General features: G+C 52.4%; 2 protein-coding genes across 7 annotated transcripts in view; one reads left to right on the top strand and one right to left on the bottom strand.

Annotated features, from left to right (window-relative positions):
* LOC309663633 (uncharacterized protein) overlaps positions 1 to 18,828 on the bottom strand; it is a 33,264-nt gene extending 14,436 nt beyond the window's left edge. For 2 of the 5 annotated variants that reach the window (XR_014265372.1, XR_014265373.1), the window contains exon 1: positions 16,837 to 16,911. Coding sequence is in view for 1 of the 5 variants with exons in the window: in XM_082467835.1 (XP_082323961.1) it covers positions 16,837 to 16,962; positions 18,535 to 18,584 (176 nt within the window). In the remaining 4 variants the exon portion in view is untranslated. Of the gene's footprint in view, positions 1 to 1,455; positions 12,383 to 16,836; positions 16,963 to 18,534 lie in introns of those variants that run through there. The other 3 variants (XR_014265370.1, XM_082467835.1, XR_014265371.1) reach the window with 3 other exon arrangements.
* Positions 17,283 to 21,711, top strand: part of LMX1B (LIM homeobox transcription factor 1 beta) — a gene marked incomplete at its 5' end in the record, with an annotated part of 84,210 nt that continues 79,781 nt past the window's right edge. For both annotated transcript variants that reach the window (XM_082467770.1, XM_082467769.1), the window contains 2 exons: positions 17,283 to 18,018; positions 18,863 to 19,049. In XM_082467770.1, the coding sequence (XP_082323896.1) occupies positions 17,283 to 18,018; positions 18,863 to 19,049 (923 nt within the window). The remainder of the gene's footprint in view (positions 18,019 to 18,862; positions 19,050 to 21,711) is intronic.

Below are 21,711 nucleotides of genomic sequence, written 5' to 3'. Positions count from 1 at the left end.
AACACACAGAAATCTTTTTATACAAACCTGGAAATAGCAGTAGGCCCTCAACAAAGAACAGAAATAATGTATCTCAGACTGGGTGGATTCTGACCGTGTACAAAGTCTGGGGTCAGGCCTTCCTCTGTCAGTATTTGGAGCTTGACTAGAAAGAAATTTGGTTTAAAATTTGGAGAAGAGTGTGTATACTATACTCTTATTTATCTAAGAAAAGAGGAGGCATTACATTTTAAAATGAAAGGATAGGGAGTTCCCTGATCGTCCAGTGGTTAAGAATCTGCCTTCCAATGCAGGGGACGCGGGTTCGATCCCTGGTCGGGGAACTAAGATCCTACGTGCTTCAGGGCAACTAAGCTCCCGTGACACAACTACTGAGCCCATGCGGCACCACTACTGAGCCTGTGCGCCTCAACTAGAGAGAAGCCCGCATCCCGCAACGAAGATCCCGCATGCCGCAACTAAGACCCGACACAGCCAAAAATAAAATAAAATAAATAAATATATATTAAGAAATAAATAAAATGAAAGGATAAATTAAAAATTTGAAGCAGCAAAAGTTATCTAACAGGAGAGAAAGGGAACAGGGTAGAGAGGCAGAGACAGAAGCTAGACTACTTGTAATATTCCATGATTTGTGGACCTGAGTTGGAAACCATGGAAATATTCTACATAACCATATTTTAAACATGTTAAATGTTTGGAAAAGAAATTCCAAATAACAAAAGGAAAACAAACAAACAAAAAGCTAACTTATGGCAAGTTGGTGATAAATACATGGAGAGAAATTCCTCCAAATGACTAAAACACAGCAGTTTTGACTGTCCATCCCTAATAAGATATTCCCTAAAGGCAAAGCAAAAATAAATAAACTGCAAAAGAAAACAATCAATAATTGCATTTTTGGTGGTATTGGTATCCTCATCTGAGAGTGTTATGTGGAGTAGGACTTAGCAAATGAGTGTATCTTTCACTGGGAAGTGGGAAGAAAGGACACACAGCATGGGAGAAAGGATATGCAGACGTAAGATGGATGAGAATAAGTAAAAACACTATAGCCCTGAATTTAAATTAGAAATGTCAATTGAACTCATATTTTGAAAATAAATTAACAGACTTTATTTTTTTAGCAGTTTTAGGGTTACAGAAAAATTGAATAGAAAGTACCAAGACTTCCCATATACCCCTTCATCTCCGCCTCCCCCAATTTCCCCCATTATTTAACATCTTGCATTAGTGGAGTACACTTGTTACAAGTGATGAGCTAATATTGATATATAATTATGACCCAAGGTCCATAGTTGATATTACGATTCAGTCTAGGTGCTGCACATTTTAAGGGTTTTGACAAACATATAATGACATGTATCCACCATTGTAGTATCATACAGAATAGTTTCCGTGCCCTAAAAATCCTCTGTGTTCTGCCTGTTCACCCCTCCCACCCACCCCCCAACTCCTGGCAACCACGGATCTGTCTCCAGAGTCTTGCCTTTTCCAGAATATCATATAATTGGAATCATACAATATGTAGCCTTTTCAGATTGACTTCTCTCACCTAGCAATATGCAGTTAAGTCTCCTTTATGTCTTTTCATTGCTTGATACCTCATTTCTTTTTACCACTGAATAGCGTTCCATTGTGTGGATATACTAGTTTGTTTATCCATTCACCTTCTAAAGGACATCTTTGTTGCTTCCAAGTTTTGGTAGTTATGACTCACGATATATTCTATCTTTAAAAAAACATATGTATTTTCTAGCTCTGTCCACTGAAAATGCCCAGAAACAATGAACAACCCAATGGCAATAAGCATCACTTAAACCTTGATTGTGGTCTCTAAATACCACTCCCCACTCAAAGAAACCAGGGATCCTTGAAGAAATGGCTGATTCCAGGTCTGGGGCAGAAAATGTCCAAGACAAACCTGGGCATCTTGCTATTCCAGAAAGCAAAGAAGTTATCAAAGTCTACTGAGGTCAAAAGGCTACAGGAGCCAACCCAAAGAGCTTCACTCTGGTCAAGTGGGATCATTTGAGTATCAATAAGAATAATAATTGCAGGGAACTGAAACACACCAAATAACATTAAATCCCTATGTTCATAATGATACTAAAATAATAATAATAATAACTCAATAAAAAATAACTCCAAGGATGTCAGGAAACCAACTCAGTATTTGAGAACTATTAAAGAATCAAGTCTTTGTACTATCTGTATCGTATGTATGAAGGATATTGTACTGTACCTTGGGGTAACTAAAGAGTTGAAGAAGAGAAGTTTCGCTTTTACAAGTATTCCAGCTAATAAATGAAGAAGGAAGACAGAATTAGAATATCATCACTTTGCAATCCCCAATGAAAGAATGAACTTGGGCAATGAACATCAATGACTGCTAACTTCACAAAAACAGAGATCACAAGACATTATGGGCCTCCTGATGGAAGGACAGGATACCTCCTGTGAAGTATTGTGGCCAAAAATCGAACCTGAATCTCATCAAGCCTTAGATCTAATTACAGGAAATACAGAGGACAGAGGAACATGTTAAAGGAACTCACAGGAATACAATCCAGATTGAGGAAAACTCTACAGGACAAACAACCAGTTTCCTTCAACAAATAAATGACAAGGGCAGAGAGGTGGGGGGGGAGGGGCTTATAGATTAAAAGGGACTTAAGGGACATATATGGACGTTTTTACAAGGTACAAAAAACATTTATGAGACCGTCAAAGAAATGTAAACAATGACTAGATATGTGTGATGATAATAATTTCTCCAGCTGTGATAATGGTATTATGGCTATAGCCTTCTTTTTTAAAAAAGATTTTCTTAACTTTTAGAAAGATATAGCCAAATAGCTATGGTTGAGATGTTAGAGTATCTGGGATTTGCTTCAAAATAATCCACTGGGATAGAGGAATTGGGGTGGAATGTAGATGAAACGAGATTGGGCATGAGTTATAATTGTTGAAGCTGGGTGATAGGTATATTATTCTCTTTACTTTTATATATGTTTGAAATTTTCCATAATAAAAAAAAAAGCTTACCAAAAATAAAAATATAAGCTCCTTTTAACAAAGCCAGAGGCAACCCAGGGTCTCTTGTGCCTCTGATGTTTTCATGTTGTCACCTCTTTGTGTAAAATTGACCCGACTGGTAACTTTCTTCCCCTTCTCCTTCCAAGTGCCTGTTGGTGAGTTGGTTCTAACCCGCCTGAGCAGAGGTCAGGAGGGGCCACCTGTGCTGCCCCCTCCCCATATCAGCCTGTACCCTGGGAAGGGCTACCAACCACCAGGCAGAAGGAACCAAGCTGGGTAGGGGCCCCAGCCCTGCAGCCAACTTTGCTTGAGCGAAGTAGGAGGATTTTAACCCCCACTACCACTTGGGCAGGTTCCTCTCTGGGTCACACCAGTGCCGGGCGCTCATAGCCTGGCATAAACCAGGTAGATAAAAGCAGAAATGTGTAGTGATTAAAAGCCTGGGTTCTGAAAGACACAGGTTCAAATCCCAGCTCTCCCAGCATGTGTCTTCAACTGCCTGAGCCTCAATTTCCCCATCTGTAGATGGGGAACTATGCGAGCAACTTCCTCGTAAGGCTGGTGTGTGCATTCAGTGAGAATGTGTGTGAAGCAATGAGCTCAGAGCCAGGCTGGAGTGGCTCCCGACAAATGGTGATTATTTCTGCTGCTATTATTATTGTTATTATTTTATATTAATTATTCTACAGCTAGAATAGAAAGTAGAGCTTTTCCCCCCAAAATTATTCCTTATATTTGCCTCTTTCCAAAGCATGTTGTATTATGGGATATTCTCTCAATTATTTCATTTGACCAACAGAACACTGTTTGCGGAAGACGCATTAGCCTGAAATGACCTCACTGGGTGCTCATTTTGGATGTTAATCGCAGTAAGCTGACAAATGGGCTAAAAGAGATGAAGTAATTTCGTGTAGCTTTAGAATTTCTCCTGGGAGTGTGGCCTGGCACACACAGGGGTTGCACACTGTTGCAAACAAGCCTTTCACAACTCACTTTATGATGCAGTATAGAAGCTCTGCAGATTATGAGTGTGTACCTACAAGGAGAATAAGTAGAGGCCAGTGCCATCATGTGTGGCAAAGTGGTATTTGTGGCTGGGATAATTACCGCACTAAGCATGAATTTGCGTGTCAAACAACTTAGAAGTGGAGAGAGGTGTTTTGGAAAGTGATGCTGAACATTTTGAACAGTGGCTTCGTAATGACAAAGGACACAGCTTCACAAATGCAGGTGAAGCACAGGCAACGAAAGCAAAAATAGACAAATTGGACCTCAAAATTGAAAATTTCTGTGCATTAAAGGACATGATCAACAGAGTGAAAATACAACCCGCTGTATGGGAGAAATATTTGCAAATCATATATTTGATAAGAGGTTAATATCCAGAATATGTAAAGAACTCCTATAACTCAACAACAACCAAAAACCCCGGGCCTTCCCTGGTGGCACAGTGGTTAAGAATCCACCTGCCAATGCAGGGGACATGGGTTCAATCCCAGGTCCGGGAAGATCCCACATGCCACGGAGCAACTAAACCCGTGCGCCACAACTACTGAGCCTGCGCTCTAGAGCCATGAGCCACAACTACTGAAGCCCGTGTGCCACAACTACTGAGCCTGTGCTCTAGAGCCATGAGCCACAATTACTGAAGCCTGCACGCCTAGAGCCCGTGCTCCACAACAGGAGAAGCCACCGCAATGGGAAGCCCACGCACCACAACAAAGAGTAGACCCTGCTCGCCGCAACTACAGACAGCCTGCATGCAGCAACGAAGACCCAATGCAGCCAAAAATAAATAAATAAATACACAAAAATTAAGAAAAAAAAACAACAACCCAAAACCCCACCAAACACGAGGGAAAGACTTGATAGACATTTTTCCAAAGAAGGTATACAAATGGTCAATAAGCACATGAAAAAATGCTTAGCATCTGGGACTTCCTTGGTGGTCCAGTGGTTAAGAACCAGCCTTCCAATGCAGGGGACATGGGTTCAATCCCTGGTCGGGGAACTAAGATCCCACATGCCACGGGGCAACTAAGCCTGTGGGCCACAACTACTAAGCCCACATGCCACAACCAGAGAGAAGCCGGCACACTGCAACAAAGAGCCCATGCACCGCAACTAAGACCCGATGCAGCCAAAAATAATAGAAATAAATAAATAAATATTTTTAAAAAATGCTTAGCATCACTATTCATTGGGGACGTGTAAATCAAAACTACGATGACACCACGTCACACCAATTAGGACACTACTATCAAAAAACAGAGGAGTTGGAGAAATTGGAACACTTGTGTACTGTTGGTGGAAGTGTAAAATGGTGCAGCCACTGTGGAAAACAGTATGGTGCTTCCTCAAAACAATTAAAATAGAATCACCATATGATCCAGCAAATCGAATTCTCGGTATACACCCAAAAGAACTGAAAGCAGGGATTTGAAGAGATATTTGTCTACTCATGTTCATAGCCACGTTATTCACCATAGCCAAGGGGTGGAAGCAACTCAAGTGTCCACTGACAGATAAATGGATAAACAAAATGTGGTATATATGTACAATGGAATACTATTCAGTCTTAAAAAAGAAGGAATTTCTGACACATGCTGTAACACAGATGAACCTCAAGGACATTATGTTAAGTGAAATAAGCCGTCACAAATGAACAAATATGTATGATTACACCTAAGTAAGATACCTAGAGTAGTCAAATTCATAGAGACAGAAAGTTGAATGGTGGTTGCCAGGGGGTCGAGGAAGGAGAGAATAGGAAGTTATTGTTTACTGGGGACAGAGTTTCAGGTTTTTTTTTTAATTGGAGTATAGTTGCTTTACAATGTTGTGTCAGTTTCTGCTGTACGACAAAGTGAATCAGCTATACGTACACATACATCCCCTCCCTCTTGGACCTCCCTCCCACTCCCACATCCCACCCCTCTAGGTCACCACGGAGCACGGAGCTGAGCTCCCTGCACTACACAGCAGGTTCCCGCTGGCTATCTGTTTTACACATGGTAGTGTATATATGTCAATCCCAACCTCCCAGTACATCCCACCCCCCCTTCCCCCACCCATGTCCACACGTCCGTTCTCTATGTCTGCGTCTCTGTTCCTGTCCTGCAAATAGGTTCATCGGTACCATTTTTCTAGATTCCACATATACGCGTTAATATATATTTGTTTTTCTCTTTCTGACCTACTTCACTCTGTATGACAGACTCTAGGTCCATCCACGTCTCTACAAATGACCCAATTTCGTTCCTTGTTATGGCTGAGTAATACTCCGTTGTATATATGTACCACATCTTCTTTATCCATTCGTCTGTCGATGGACATTTATGTTGCTTCCATGTCCTGGCTTTTGCAAGATGACAGGAGTTCTGGAAATGAGTGACGGCCGTACAACCGGTGTGAATATACTTAATGCCACTGTACACTTAAAAATAGTTAAGATGGTAAGTTTTATGTTATGTGTATTTCATCACAATTAAAAACAATAATAAAAAAAGGAAGAAATGCAAGTGAAGAGTCTGAAACTAAACTGTCTCAGAAACTGCAAGAAAAAAACAATATTTATATTTACTATCTCCTTTTAACCCGTTTGTCAGGTTACTGTTATAAACATCCAAAATTATAATAATAAAAACTGTTATTATAATTTTGCAGGTAATACCCAACTCATAAAATTAATAATTTAAGTAGGCATTTGACAGTTTCTTTGTCTGGAGTTTCTATACTCAAATTGGCCAAAAACATTTGGGAATATCTTCTTGTTAGGCAAATGCAGGGTGTTCTCCATCCCTCCTCACATGTTCAGGGCATAATGGAATCATCTCCCATCACCACGGTCCCCCAGCCTGGCTCTCCTTGGGCAGCCTGGACTGTTCTGGGCTCCCACACAACCTAGAACTCAGACCTCAGGGCCCTGAGACTCCCATGAAGCCTTCCGTCCCCCCGAAGGGGCGCTTCCTAAATGCAGAAAACATTTATTGTCTAAAAGGCTCTTGCTTGGGTGTGAGGGAGGTGCAAGAGGGAGGGGATATGGGGATATATGTATACACACAGCTGATTCACCTTGTTATACAGCAGAAACTAACACAGCGCTGTAAAGCAATTATACTCCAATAAAGATATTAAAAAAAATAAAAATAAAAATAAATAAAAGGCTCTTGTTTGTGTTGTACTTCTTAACGTTCTTTTATTAAAAAGAAATGAGCTTCTCAAAGAAATGGTTGAAAACAGATTTTTAAAATTGCTCCCATGCCTTAACACCCTGAAAACACAGGTTTCCTTTTGCGGGGTCCCCTCAGGGCTGTCACCTTCCAATTGCCCACACAATGACCTCCTTCCATGGGAATCTGGCCTCCGCTCAGGGGTGGCAGACAAGGGCTTGAGGCCTTATGGTTGGAGCCCTGACGGTCACCACCATGCACTCGGTGCTTATGATGGGGACCAGGCTCCCAGCTACCTCTTCTTGTCCGCTTGCACTGAGACACCACAGCGCCCCCAGGAGTTGCCTCTATGGTTGCCATCAAGAATCCCCAGGTATATCAACTATACCTCAATCTTTAAAAATTAAAAAAAAAAAAGAATCCCCAGAAACAGAGAACAGCCTCTCCTTTCCTCACCCTCTGCCATCTCCCACCCCCAGGCCCCTTAGCTCCTCCCCCATCCCCAAGACCCTGCTGCCTCAGTTTCCCCAGATCATTCTACCCTCCCCTAGAATCTAGCAAGCCCAAGTCTCCATGTGCGTCTTCTCCAGCATGGGCTGTGAGTCCAAGCTTTCTTCTTCCCCATTCTTAGCGCTCCCCCGGAGAAGGGAAGGCAGCGAAGGGGGGACGAAATGGGACGCTCATTCAGTACAAGAAATCAGACTCATCTTATGCTGTGAGAAGTCGTTTCTTGCCTTGAGTTCTCAGCTGGTCTACAGGGGAGACGCATAGCTCCAACCACCGAGCAAGCACAATGTGGACCGTGTTATATTTCAAGGGCACTTGTCCCCTCCCCGTCTTACAGATCCCCTTCACTGCCTTGACACTGAGGATGTGCTCCCCATCACTCCTTCCTGAGACCACACGGGGACGGGAGAAGGGTGAGGAAGACAGATAACCCATCTCACCAAGATGCAGAAACACACGTTGCTGAAAACATATAAGAGGTAGACCTAAGCTAGTATAGGGAGTGAAGGAAGCCTCCTGGGAGGTGGTGACATTTACACTGAGATAGAAAGGATGAATAGGAGTAAGCTAGGAATAGAGAGTGGAGAAAGCCTGCCAGGCAAAGGGAACAGCCTGTTCAGAGCCTGCAGGCAGGAGAGAGTAGGAGCTGCTTGAGAAGCTGAAATAAGGCCAGTACACTTGGCATGTAGTGCAGCCTGGAGGGGAAGGAGGTAGGGATGAGGCCAGGGAGGTGGACACGGGCCAAGAGGCCTTAGAGGCCATTGGGAGGATTCTAGACTTGGAAGCTTCTGCTGGGTTTGGAAAAGCCTGAATTACCAAGTTCTTCCAGGGAGAATAACTTTGCAGGGCAGATTGTGTGGGCTGAAGTGTAGATGGAGGCCAGGATGCTGGGTTGGAATTTTCTGGCTTTTCTGTGCACTGGGAACAGTTGCAGCGCTGTCTGGATCCCACAAAGTTCAACAACACGCCAGCTCGCCTCCCTTCTGAGGTGGCCCAGCACCCACAGGTGGCAGCCTGGTTCTGCCCCTCAGTAACCATGAGCAAGGCACTTCCCCACTCTGGGCCTCGCTTTCCTCATCTGTGCAATGGGTATAAGTGCCAGCTAACTCACAGTCTTATTTTAGGATTCCATGAGGTCCCAGATGTTAGAGACTTCACAAAGGCCTGGTATGGTAAGTCATCAGTAAAGGTTCATTGTTGTTATCATTACAAGTATTGTTATCATTGATGTTTGCAGCCTGTCCCAACTCCTAAACGCTGTTCCATCTGTTGGTTGCTGGACTGTTTCAGGGACAGACACTGCCAAGCCCCGGGACTGCGATGCTCTACTTTTTTGCATAAATGTGCATCTTGCATTCAGAAGAGCCCCTCCTTCCACAGAGGGTCCAGCGGGGTTGCTCGGGGGACACATTCCAGAAAGAATAACTCTGTGTAACATGAAACCCTGAATCTGGAAACACAACCTCTATGGGAAATTAGAGGATAAGGTCTGCTCTGCGGACCGCCCAACCTCATTCCATACAAAAGGGATATTGAAACCCAAAGGCCTTATCACTTGGCCTCCTGCCTATGGTCTCACCCCTCATCGCAGCCAGAGAGATCTTCCTAAAAAACAAACATGACCGTGGCACAAAGCTGTTTAAACCCTCCCATGGCTCCCTACTGCCTTCAGGTTCAAGTCCACACTCCTCGTTGTGACCTATAACGTCCCGTGGTCAGGCTCCTGCCCACACCTGCAGCCACGTCCTTCCTCTGACCCAGCCATACAGGCTTCCAATGGATCAAGTTCTTTCCTGCCTCAGGACCTTTGCATATCCAGTGACCCTCCTGCCCCCTCTAACAGACCACTGCTACTTCTTCCAGATTCAAAAGCCCACAGACCTCGTTGAACCTCCAAATTGTCATGAAAAGTAGTAATATTATCCCCACTTTCCCGATGAAGAAACTGAGGCCCTATGAACTATCATGTGGCTCCTGAAACTAAGCCCCAAGCCATGCCAGCCAGACTCCAGAATCTTTGAGCACCCAAGAGGAAGCATCTGGCTGCACCCTCATCATAACAGGAGAGTGGAGGGGGCACCAATATGAAGATTGAGCCAATGTGGTACAGAGCAAAGACATACCACTCATACATTTGTGGTCCAAGGTAAGACATTGACCTCTCTGAACCTCAGTTTTCTCATCTGTACAGTGGGGCTAAATAATAATACCTACCTCGTAGGCACCTTGTGAACATTTGGGGATGACATACAGGAAGCGCCTGGCACGTGGTGGATATTCAGTGACTGGCACGATGCCACCCTCCCTTGCTGCATCTGGGGAGGCCGCACCAGTCCAGACCAGCCCGTCCCAGACTAGACTTGCATCACCCGAGGTTAGGCTGCCGGGGCCTGGGAACCATCCCTGCCCTGTTTTCTGTTTTGGGTTTTGTGTTTCCCAGCGTTTCCTTTGGAAAAAGTCCAGCTTCCTCCCTGCTGGAAGGAGGCAGAAGGGGATTGTTCACGCCTGGGCCTGGATGCCCAGGGGAGCCATGTGGGGAGGTGACAAGAGCCTGAGGTTTGGGGTCCAGCCAATCCAGGTTTGAATCCAGGATCTGACACTTACAATGCTGTGTGACCCCAGAAAAGTGACTTCACCTCTCTGCGGTGCTGATTTCCTCACCTGTTAAAAGGTCTCATGATTTCTACCTCAGAGGGTACTGGATGTAGATGAAGGGACTGGGATAAGAGAAGATTCTGGATGCACTTCCCCAGTGTACACACAGTAATTCCTTTTGGGGAGGGGTTGAAGATCAGGGGAGAAGCCATAGGTTTACAGCAGAAGTCACCAAGCCAGACACTGAAGAGGGCAGGTGTCCTGCCTGGAGCAGGGTGGGAGTGGGGGTTAATTGCGGGGAGGGAGGAAGGGCACAATTCAGCTCCAGATTATCAACACCCTGCTGGAATAAGGGTCCAAGATAATCAGACCTCTGATGTTTCACGAGAAAAATCCATATTTTCATGCAAAATCTCATGATTAAAGTATGGTAAGACACATATACTCTACGATTCCACTTACATAAAATTCAAAAACAGATGAAACTCACGTATGGTGTTAGAAACCAGATAGTGGTTTCCTTGGAGGAAGGGATGGGTAGTGCCTGGGGGTGGGGGGGATGAGGAGAGATTCTGGGGAGCCAGAACATTCTCTCTCTTGATTGGGGTGTTGGGGGCATCACCGTGTCCCTTTTGTAAATTTATGCACTGTGTACTTCTCTATATGTATATCATACTTCAATAAAATGCTAAAATAATTTTAGAACAAATGAATCAGGACTGCAGTGCTGGGAGGAGAGACAAGCCAGCATGGGCTAAACGGAATGCACCTGCAGGCTGCATCCTGGGTGCCAGGTGGACACGTGAGACAGGGGCATGGGCGCTCCTAGCCCCTGACACCCTGGATTGGCTCCTGGCCCTTAGGGAGCACCCCTGCTTCCCCGAGCCACACAGGAGGAGCACCTACCCTGTCCCACCCGGCCGCCCTGTCCGGAGAGGGCTGGGGAGCCATATCTCCGTTCAACCTGCCGCTCCACCAGATTCTGCTGAGCTCCAATTCCAGAGAAGTAGGTTTACCCTGCCGCTTAAATGATAACGTGACACCCCAAAAACTCACCCTTGTTTATTATTCATTTTTCTTCACCAAGGATACCCAGAGGACAGTAATCAAAAGGCAGGCAGAGTTCTGTTTCCAGAAAAAGCCTTCCTAGAATCTGTGTTTCACCAAGCCCGCCTCCCAGCCCTGAGCAACTCTACACAGGAAACCCAAAGGCTGCAAACTCATTTGGCGGCATCCCGGTGCCCACGAGCCCTTGTCAGAGGGGTGCTGGTCTGCAGTGGGACTGCCTCGGCTCCGCCCCTCTGCCTGGGCCGGATATCTTGATTTTATTTTTCTTTTCACTCTCATTCTTTTCTGAGGACCAACGGAAGACGCACACGCCTCCTATATAAAGCAGCACTAGCCAAAACAAATGCACATCAAATGCATTTATTTGCACAGACACTCATAAAAACTTTACTAGACACCAAATAATTACAGGAAGAGGCAAACCTCCAACTCTGCCGATCCCCAGCTTTTGAAGTGGATTTAAGATAAAGATTAAATAGGATGGGCGCTCACCCCCATATCACACCCAGTCCCCTTCCCCAGCCGTGGACCCTCGGGGTGGAGACGAATGATCTTTCTTGCTTTTGTGAATTTGTATCCAATTCATATAAAATGTCTTTCTGCAAGTTATTCTTAGTGTCCTAATGGGGGTTTTATGGCTCCAAATATGGTCCTTGGCCTTTTCTTTGTTCTAGTTCGGGTCCTCTGTCGGGGAAGCCCCTGGTTCTAGATGGGCTGCTGAAATAACCCAACCCATCCATTTGGCAAGAAATGCAAAGATTCTTGAGGAAAGTACCTTTTAAGAAATAAATATAAATGGCACCTTGAGAGTCCCACACATACAGTTTTGATGCATTGGCTGAAGCCCTTAATTTTGTTGCCTTCCAAAAAACCCCAGCCTGGGCTCCACAGCTCGAGCAAGTAGTGAAGGCTGAGATGGTCTGTGCTGGCTGTCTGGGCACTGCCTGGGGGGGGTCTCCTGTGCCCAGCCCACAGCTGCTTGGACCTGAGTTTCACCTGCCCTAAAGGAAGAGAGATTGCTGAGCTCAGCATGTGTCTGGTTCCCCTCAGGCCCTGGTTGGAGGGGGAGGAGGCAGCTGTGATTTCCTTAAGTCTTGGGGACTCTCTTTCAGCCAATATTTGAGTAGAGACTTGCTAAGTGCCAGGCACTGTGGTGAGCACTTGAATTTCATTCAACAACCCTGTGGGAATACATGCTGTTATGCCCACTTTACAGACGAGAAAGCTGCGGTAGACAGAGAGGGCAGGACTTTCCAGAGGTCCTGAACCAGATCTGGGTGACTCCCTGACACCTGCTCTTGACCCCACTTCTAACCACTGCCTGGCCAGTGAAAGACCTTAGCCCTGAGCCACCTGGCCAGGGCACTGTCCCTCGCCAGCCCTGAGGGCTCAAAGTAGCCTGTGGATCTGAGGGAGCCTGATCTCCTGACCCACCAGGGAGAAATCCCATGACTAATGACCCAGACCTTGTGCTGAAAAGTCATGAGTCTGTGGCCAGAGACCCCACCAGCTGGTTGAGGGTGGGGCTAGGCTGCAGAGAGGGCAGAAGGACTTTGCTGGAGCTGGGCGGTCCCAACGTTGCATACAGACACACATCAGCATACAGCCTCAGAGCCACAAACACTGGGCCTCATCAGCAAGCTCCCACTAAAATCTTGTTCCCTGCCACCTCAGCCTAGAACACTGCAGATGGGAGAGAGAACCTGCTCCCAGTCCTGTGTCAGAGGGACCCCAGCTTGGACCTCCCCAGTCATTCCTCTCTGTGGACCTCCACAGGGCTCAGAATCTCTGAGCTCTCCGCAGGCACAGGAAGACCACAGACACTTTTCCCTGGGCTGTGGGAAGGTGACCGGATTACTTATCGTACACATCCATCTCTCTGCTAGCTGAGAAGGGGACTGAGCCTTTGACCCACGTGTCCTGGGGTCAAGTACAGCCGCGATCCAAGGAGCCAAGGGTGGTCACCACTGGCTCCAAAGGCCGGGACACCCGCCCTCTTCCAGTGCCGGCCGGCTCCACTTCCTGAGCACCCGGGTCTCTGGAGCCCGGCTACGACCTGGGAATAGCAGCCCCCAGCCCGGGCCTTGGCTGGGGGCGGTTCTGGTCCAGCCTGGCTCCCTCCCGCGGATCTGAGGATCCCCAGGGCCAGTGGTGGGCGGGCAGCACGGGACGGGTCTGGGTGCTCTGGCAGCCCCAACTCTCCCTGCTGGCAGGGTGGAATCGCGCCTTCACGCTGCACAGCACTCGGCTCGGCAGCTCCCTGTACTCCGCCCCTGCCCAGGATTCTCACTTCCAGCTGGGGTTGTAAACTGGGAGGGGACTCCGGGGCTGGCTCTGGTCAAAAGCACCGCTCGAGGGAGGACCAACAGGCCTCCGCTGCGGGGAGAGAAGGGTCCTAGGGCCGTGCCTGTGGGCCGCTGGTAGCGAAGGCAGGCTTCGGGAGTGCAAAGCCCTACGGAAAGGAGCAAGGAGGCACAGGGAAGGGCTCAGTGGAGATGAGGCGTCTGCAGAATTGGGGGAGCTGACTCCCGCCCTAGAGCTTCCATCTCAGATCTTGCTTCTTCCCAAGTGATTCCAAACAGCCTACTCGGTCTTCCTTAGGTGGAGAAAATCTGAAGCTGTTTCTGATGCTTTAGTCCGAGCCAGAGAGAATCCCGGATCGCCCGGAACGCCTGGGGTTGCCCTGGGGAATCGGCAGGTCCTGGATCACACCGGCTCCCGTCAGGCGGAGCAAGATGCCACTCGCCGCCTGTGGGCAGTACCCGACTTCGGGCCTAGGCCCTGTTTCTACCACTCAGTCTGCCACGTTTTCAGCAGGGGAAGCAGTCGGGAGGTGCAGGAGCCACGATTGTGCTTGAAAGAGACCTGGGGCGTCTGAGCGCGTGTGCGAAGGAGCCGGGACGCCGCCGACTCAGCTGGGGGAATGAGGGACCGGGGAGCCGGGACAGAGGGCAAGGAACAGGACCTATGGGTTGATCCAGAGTGGGGGTGGGTGGGGGGATTAATGCACAGTGAGCGGGGAGGACGAGGAGCCGGGACCCCACGTTCATGGCCTGAGCAGCCCCACTTCCAGACCAGAGAGAGCAGCCAGCTGCCTGGGTCCAGCCCCGCACCTCGGCAGCTGCGGGCAGCTCTGAGCACCTGCCTTGGCCCTCCTGATGTAGGTCCTGGTGGTGTGGGCCGTGACGCCGGCAGGGGCACGGGGTGACATGCCAAGATTCTGTGCGCCCCAGGACAGATGAACCGTGGCATCCGAGGGGACCGCCTGCACGTCCTTCTGCCTGGAGACCCGGCCTTTGGGCGGCCTGGGAATGCGACCCTGGGCAGTCTCGACGACTCTGAACGCCAGCCAGGGAGTCAGAGAAGCCTCAGAGGCCGGGCCACAGAGGCCCCCATTCCGCCAAAGGGGAGAAGAGAAGTGTGGAGAAGAGGCCAGGCACACGGAAGGTGGGGAGTGGGAAACAGGGGCAGAGGGATGGAACGCTGTACCGGGAATTTGGAGTCTGGGGTGGGTCTGCAGGGCCTGTGATGGAATAGGATTCCTAAGTGATGGAAGAGGATTCCTAAGTGCTCTCTGAAGGAGAAGAGAGGATCAATCTGGGCCTGGAACATGGACCCTCTCGCCTGCAGGCAGTCGCCCGACAGAGGGTGCAAGAATGGAGCGCTGCCAGCAGAGGGCAGAATGCGCCCGATCGGTCCGCCAGCCCTGCGCCGGGCTCTGCGCCGCCCGGCTCTGCGCGCCCGAGACTCGTCCGCCGGGCTTCTCCCGGCAGCTCCCGAGCCCCCGTCCCGGATGCCCGGAGAGGGCGGCCCAGGCCCAGGCCCAGCCTCGGGAGCTCAAGGCCTGGGGTTTCCAGGCTGCGCAAGGACAGGGGACCAAGGGCGTGTGAGAGAAACTCCACATCTACTTATCACCGTCCTGGATACAAAGACGCCAAGAAACGCACGGAGACACAAAGACACACACACAAACAAAACTGTGGGACACACGAGCACACAGAATCATTCGGAAACTCGGAGGTACACAAAGACACACAAAGGTGACACGAAGACACATAAACAGAAAAGGATCCCAGACACAATACGGAGGATGAAAGACATACAAAGACCGTGGCACCCGCATAGAGTGACAGACACAGGGACACACACAAAGACCTACAAAAACACGGAAGAGATGGAGGCATGTAAGGCCCAGCAGATTCACATCCAAACACACACACGGATGCTGGGGACACAGATTCACACACTCGGAGCCACTCGGAGCCCAGACAGTCGCAGGGACGCAGCAAAATTGTGTGTGCACAGAGACACGGGTGCATGGACATGGAAGAGCCTCCGGGGCGGGAGCATCCACATGCACAGACACACACACAGATACCCACCGACACACACGCAGGTACTGGGCTGGGGCGGGAGCTTCTAATCCTCCACAAAGCCGGGCCCCTCCGCGGGGCCCCGCGGCACAGGGGGCCACTTCTGACCAAGCCTCCCGCAGGCTCCAAATCCGATCCGCCCTCTCGCCTCCAGCGGGGTCAGGGGACCCGCCTCCCTTGCCCTCCGCCCCCACCCCGCTCCGCGCCAATGCTCCGCTCCGAGAGGGGCCCGGGCTGCCCCGCAGCGGCTCGCAGGGTCAATCTGCTCCTGCCTCGGGGCTGCATCGGCCCCCCTGCTCCCGGGCGAGCCGCGACTCCATGGGGACCCCGGAGGCCGAAGACACAGCCGGCCCGGGCGCGGTGCACTGCAGCCGACGCAGCGGCCTGCGTACCCAGCGCGGGTGCCTGGCCCGATGGGTGCCAGGCCCGGCGGGCGCTGGACTCGGCCGCTTGGTCTCTCCGGCCTTTCGTTCCCCAGTGCCGAGGCCCACGCTGCCCAGGCTGACCAGGGCCCTGTCCCCGCCGGGCACGGCCTACCGACCCCGGCAGGGTCCCTCCGCCACCAAAGGTCGCCTATCCCAGCGATCAATCCGGTTTCCTTCGAGCAGCCCAACGCACATCTTCCAGGGCCTTCAGTCCGCGACCCTGGAGCCACCACTCTCTACCCATGGCCCTCACTCCCAATCCTGTGAGGCCAGGTTCTCGTCCATTGCCCCCACCCGTACCCGCGATCCCTTTCTCACACCTAATCATTCTCTAAACTCTAGGTCGCCTGAAACCGGGCCTCACCTTTCTTGCCTTCCCAGTGTTCCCATCCTTGATCCCGGGGCCCTTCCGGGATCTTCGCTCACCTCTCCACCCAATCTCTGCCACGCCTGACGCTTTCCCGGACCCACACCCCAAATCTGGAGCCAAATCCCCCTCTCCCCGGGCCAGGACTTGGGCAAATCCTGAGCCAGCAGTCCTCCCCTCCTGCCAGTCCGCGTCCCTCGGTCCCGGCAGCCAGCCCTCTCCACGGACCAAACCGGCTCCGGGAAGGCGCCGCCACCCGGGGGACGCCAACTCAGCCTGGTGCGACCTACCTCGGCCGACAGTCGGGGGCCCCGGGCGGCCACTCCCGGCCGGCGCCGTCCCCTGGTGGAGCCGCGGCGCTCCCCGCCGTCCGTGCAGTCTGGCCTCGCTCAGGGCCACTCCTCTTAGCGCTGAAGCTTTACAAAATATTAATAATAAAGAAGGCGAGAAAGAAAAAAAGAAAGTCTTCATTCCCCAACTCCCAAATCAGTTTTTCAAGGGGGTGGGGCAGAAGGATTTGTTTCGAAGGTGACCCAAACTTCTGCGAGGGGCCAGCGGGGCGCTCGGCCTGGCCGGGGCTCCCGGGCCCGCACTCGGGGCCGGGCACGGCGCTGGGCGCAAGCCGGGGGCGCGGGAAGCCCTCCCGCGGGGAACGGGGGGGCAGCGACGGCACTATTTGACGTGGAGCCTCCGGCTCATCCCGGCGTAGGGATACGAGGCGCACCAATGAGTTCAAATGTCAGGAAGTTTGAGGAGGGGTGAGGCGGCTCCCGGACGGAGTATCCCTCCGCCGCCAGCTCCAGCTCTAAACCGAGCGGCTCCTCGGGCGCACCATGGCACTAGAGTAGTGCGTGGAGCGCGCCTGGAACCCCGCGGCCCGCTGCGCCCCGCCCGAGACCCCGCAGCGCCGCCCGCGCCCCCCCCCCGCAGCCCGCGGGGCCGCCCCTGCACCCCCCCTGCCCCGCCCGCCGCCGCTGCCGCTGCCGCCGCCGCCGCCGCCGTCTCCTCCCCGCGGCTCCGTCTGCCGCCGCCGCTGCAGCCCGGCTCCGGGGCTGACAAGCAGGTGACAGAGGAGCCGGCGCGCGCTACGAGTGCTCGGGAGAGCGCGGCGCGGACTGCAGCCGCCCCGGCCCGCCCGCACGACGCCGGGGCCCGGGGCCAGCGCGTCGCCGCTCCGCGCTCGCCGGGGACAGCCGGCGGCCCCAGCCGCAGCCCCAAACCCGCGGGGGCCGCGCCTCCCCGGCTCCCGGGCCGCCGCGGCGGCGGCGAGCCGGCAGGCGGGCGGGCGGGCGAGCACCCTGGCCGGCGGGGCCCGCAGCGCGCCCCGCGTCCCATGGATATAGCAACAGGTCCCGAATCGCTGGAGAGGTGCTTCCCTCGCGGGCAGACGGACTGCGCTAAGATGTTGGATGGCATCAAGATGGAGGAGCACGCCCTGCGCCCCGGGCCCGCCACTCTGGGGGTGCTGCTGGGTGAGTGCGGGGTCGGAACGCCCGAGTGGTCACGGGCAGGGGACAGGGGCCTCGTCCCGAGGTGGACACAGGGGTCCAGGCCAACGGATAAAGACAGTGGTTTTTAGAACATGGGGGCGTGGGGGACACAGAGAGAAAACTCCTGGAGTGATCACCAGAGGGGCAACAGGCAGGCACGCCTAGACAGGCATCCTGAGGGGACAGAGGTATGCAGGGACACCACCTAGGAGGAGCGAGGACAGGACAGCTCCAGCCGCCACCCCCCATCCTCACCGGGCCTCAGTTCTAGAGCTGCCACTCCGGGCGAGAGGTAGGAGGCGGGTGGCAGGGGTGATGGAGGACTCAAGTTGTCACCTTGGCAAGCTTGAGAGTGGTGCCAGGTCACTTGGGGAGAGGGAGTCTCTAAGAGGGAAATGTTCCCTGGGTCACCTAAACCACAGATTTTGGGGAGATGAGGGAGAGAAGACAACGAACGCCACCGCGGGGCGTGTCAGCCAGCGGGCGCCTAAGCCTCACCTCTCCTGTCTCGGTCCCAGCCGGCTGCCCCGCGCCGTGCTCGTTCTCATATGTATTATCACCAAGCGCCGGATCTCCGGAGAAGGGGAGCGCGCAGCGCCGAGCTGAGGCTCCAGGCCCGCGGGCTCTCCGCGGCGGAGTCCGCCGACTGGGACGAACTAGCTGAGGCTGCCCGGCCCCTGGCGCGGCGGCTGGGGAAGCGCAGGCGGCGGACGGCGGTCCCGGGCTGCCTTCGCCTTTGGGGCCGGAGCTGCGGGCACCGCGCGATCGGGACGCTGGGCCGGGCTGGTCGGCGCTGACGGCCCGGCTCTCGTCCTGTGCGCTGCAGGCTCCGACTGCCCGCATCCCGCCGTCTGCGAGGGCTGCCAGCGGCCCATCTCCGACCGCTTCCTGATGCGAGTCAACGAGTCGTCCTGGCACGAGGAGTGTTTGCAGTGCGCGGCGTGTCAGCAAGCCCTCACCACCAGCTGCTACTTCCGGGATCGGAAACTGTACTGCAAACAAGACTACCAACAGTAAGCGCCTCTCGTCCTCCTCCTTTCCCGCAGCCGCACGGCACTCCAGCCCGGCCGCCCCCCTGCCAGGTCGGGCCCGCGTCCGCCCTGCCGCCGGCCCTGCGCGCCGCTGGGCCCGTCAGCTCCGAGAACTCCGCGGGTTGCGCGTCTCCCGGCAGGGCAGAGCCGTCCCAGCCCGGCCAACACTGGTGGGGTGGCCGAGACCCTCCGGCAGCCCCTATTGCCATCCTTTGTCCGGGAAACCTGTGCTGGGCCGCTCAGTCGGGGTGCGGGACAAGGCCCTGGGCCGACTGGGGGGTACGATGCTGCGGTCGTGGGACAGGGGCTGGCTTCACTGAGGCCTGCATTGGGGACCGAGAATTGATTTTCAAACGAAAGCAGTGCTTTAGGGAGCCGGGCACTGGCGGTGTGCTTCCCCAGCCCAAAGGCAGGGTTTGTGTTGGTTTGGGATTCTTGAAGCAAAGAGGTGGAATGGCGGGGTGCTGAAGTGCCCAAGCAGCCAGGGATGCCCCCTTCCTGCCAGGCTCCCTGCTGCACTTTCAGTCCCTGATGGAGAGAAAAGGGTGTGCATTCTCCCCAAACCGTTCCATGCGGGAATTTTGCTCGTATAGTTATTGTTGGCTGGAGAAGCTGTCTAGGAAGAGGACCTTAAGAGGTGGGAAACCACAACCTGGGTTCCCCATGGGGTGAGGAGCTGACCAAGTCAGCCTTCCCCAGTAGCCCTTCTTTCTTGCCATGTGTATGTGTTGGGGAGGGATGGCTTGCTCCGCCCTGGCGCAGCCCAAGCCTCAGCGTTGAGGCCAGAAACTGTGGGCTGAGCCCTACCTACTGACTTTTGCTTTTAGCTGAGACTTGGGTTTGTCTGGCAGGGGGCTCCTGGCAGATAAGAGTAGATCCAGGTTTTGTTTTGTTTTGTTTTGTTTTGTTTTTTTGACCCTCTGAAGTTTTGTGCCTGACAGTGTGATTACGAGGGAGGCAGAGAGGAGCAATACCAGGAAGAGGGGTGTGGGGATGCCCAGGGCAGCAATTTGGAGACAAGTGGGTGCCTGTGAGAACTTTCTAGCGAAGCCCAGAAAACCGTTTCAGATGGGGCTGTAGGGTGGGTAGGCTGCTCGAGTGGTTTGGGCCTCAGAGGGGGCTGTGTGTGCCCAAGCCTCTGGGAAAAGGCTGGGCTGCCAGTGCTTGGTAGTAAGTGCAGCCTACCTGCTCTGCCCAGGGACTGTCGCTAAATCCAGGCCCTGATGGGAAGTGGAGCAGCTTGGCTGAGACCTGGAACTAGGTGGGACTGCAGGCCAGAGCCCTTGAGAGGGCATCGGGTTCTACTTCAGAAGTCTCTGTGTGAGCCCTACGCTAGCACCTATTCTGACTATGCTCCCCTGGTCTGGGGGCCCAGCAGGAGCTGCTTTTTCTGCCTTGCTCTTCCTGCCAGCTGGGGGGCACTGAGAGCAGGAATTGGGACCCTGTTCAGAGTCAGCTCTTCTGTGGTCCCAGACACCTCCCCCTCTGGACCACCCCAGGTTAGGCACACTGCCCATTGATCGTGTTTGTGCTGTGCCCCGGACTGATATGATTCTACTTCCAGGAGAAAGTGAGGCCACCGGTCAGCTCAGCCACAGGCAGGCGTACAGCAGCATAAAGCGAAGAAAGTAGTTTGGGGTAGATGTGATTGGAGGCTTGGGGCTGGCCCCTCAGCAGGGCTCACCGGCCTCAAGTCCACACACATCCTGCTGTCCTGCACCCCTCGCCTTGCTCTGTTTGCCTGACCCCGAGCGCGGTTGTGGCAGTGCCACTCCCCGCACAGCTCAGCCTGGATTACTTAACACGTGCGGGCCGGAGGCCCAGAAAACTGGAAATGGGCCTCCGAGTCATTTGTGCAATTTTTTGAAAAAAATCTTTTTACATTTTGTAAAGACTCTTTCCAACCTCTTGTACATATCTGCTCAGTCTCTCCTCCCCACCCCTCAGTCATTTACAGAGCTTTTCCTTAAAACAAGGAGAGGATGCCCCCCTGGTTCTTCAGAGCGCAGAATTGTAAAGTCACAAATTTTGAGCTGGATGATCCCTTAAAGCTGAATGGCCAACTCCCTCATTTTACAAAACAATTAAACATTAAACAGCTATTGCTTTGCCGAAAGTATGTTTGTTTAAAAAAGAAAAAAAGGCGCCTAAGAGCTTTCTCCCTCTGTGCAGTAGGGGTGTGCTTGCGGGAGAATTTTGGTTCAGGGCGAATCTCCAGCTCGAGTTTAGGTCCTGAGGGCAGCAGGCGGGCATTATTCATGCCTCTCACGGTGCCTTCCTCTTTCGACCCCCACCCTTTCTTCCAATAATGCCAATTAGGTATCTGCACTAGGCTGGCCAGTTGGGGGCTGAAGGGGGATTGTTGTTATCAAGACAATTCTGGGGACAAATTCCCAGTCGGATCTCGCATCAGCTTTTCTCTGCGAGAGCCAGCGCAGAAACGCAGGCGGGGGCTCACTGGGAAGCGATGTTTCTTTGCACAGTAAAAATGTATTTCACGATTTATTTTTTTCTTTGAGGATCGCAGATGCATATTTATTGCATCTGTGCGTAAATGCTTTTCAGACGAGAATCCAGGCAAGTGGGCGCAGAAACGTGCCTTCTCAATTTTGTGGAGTTTGTGCGTCAGCGGTATTGGGAAATT

Source organism: Balaenoptera physalus, assembly GCF_965194825.1.
Source record: "Balaenoptera physalus genome assembly, chromosome: 7".
NCBI lineage: Eukaryota > Metazoa > Chordata > Mammalia > Artiodactyla > Balaenopteridae > Balaenoptera > Balaenoptera physalus.
This window is presented reverse-complemented; position numbering and strand designations above follow the sequence as displayed.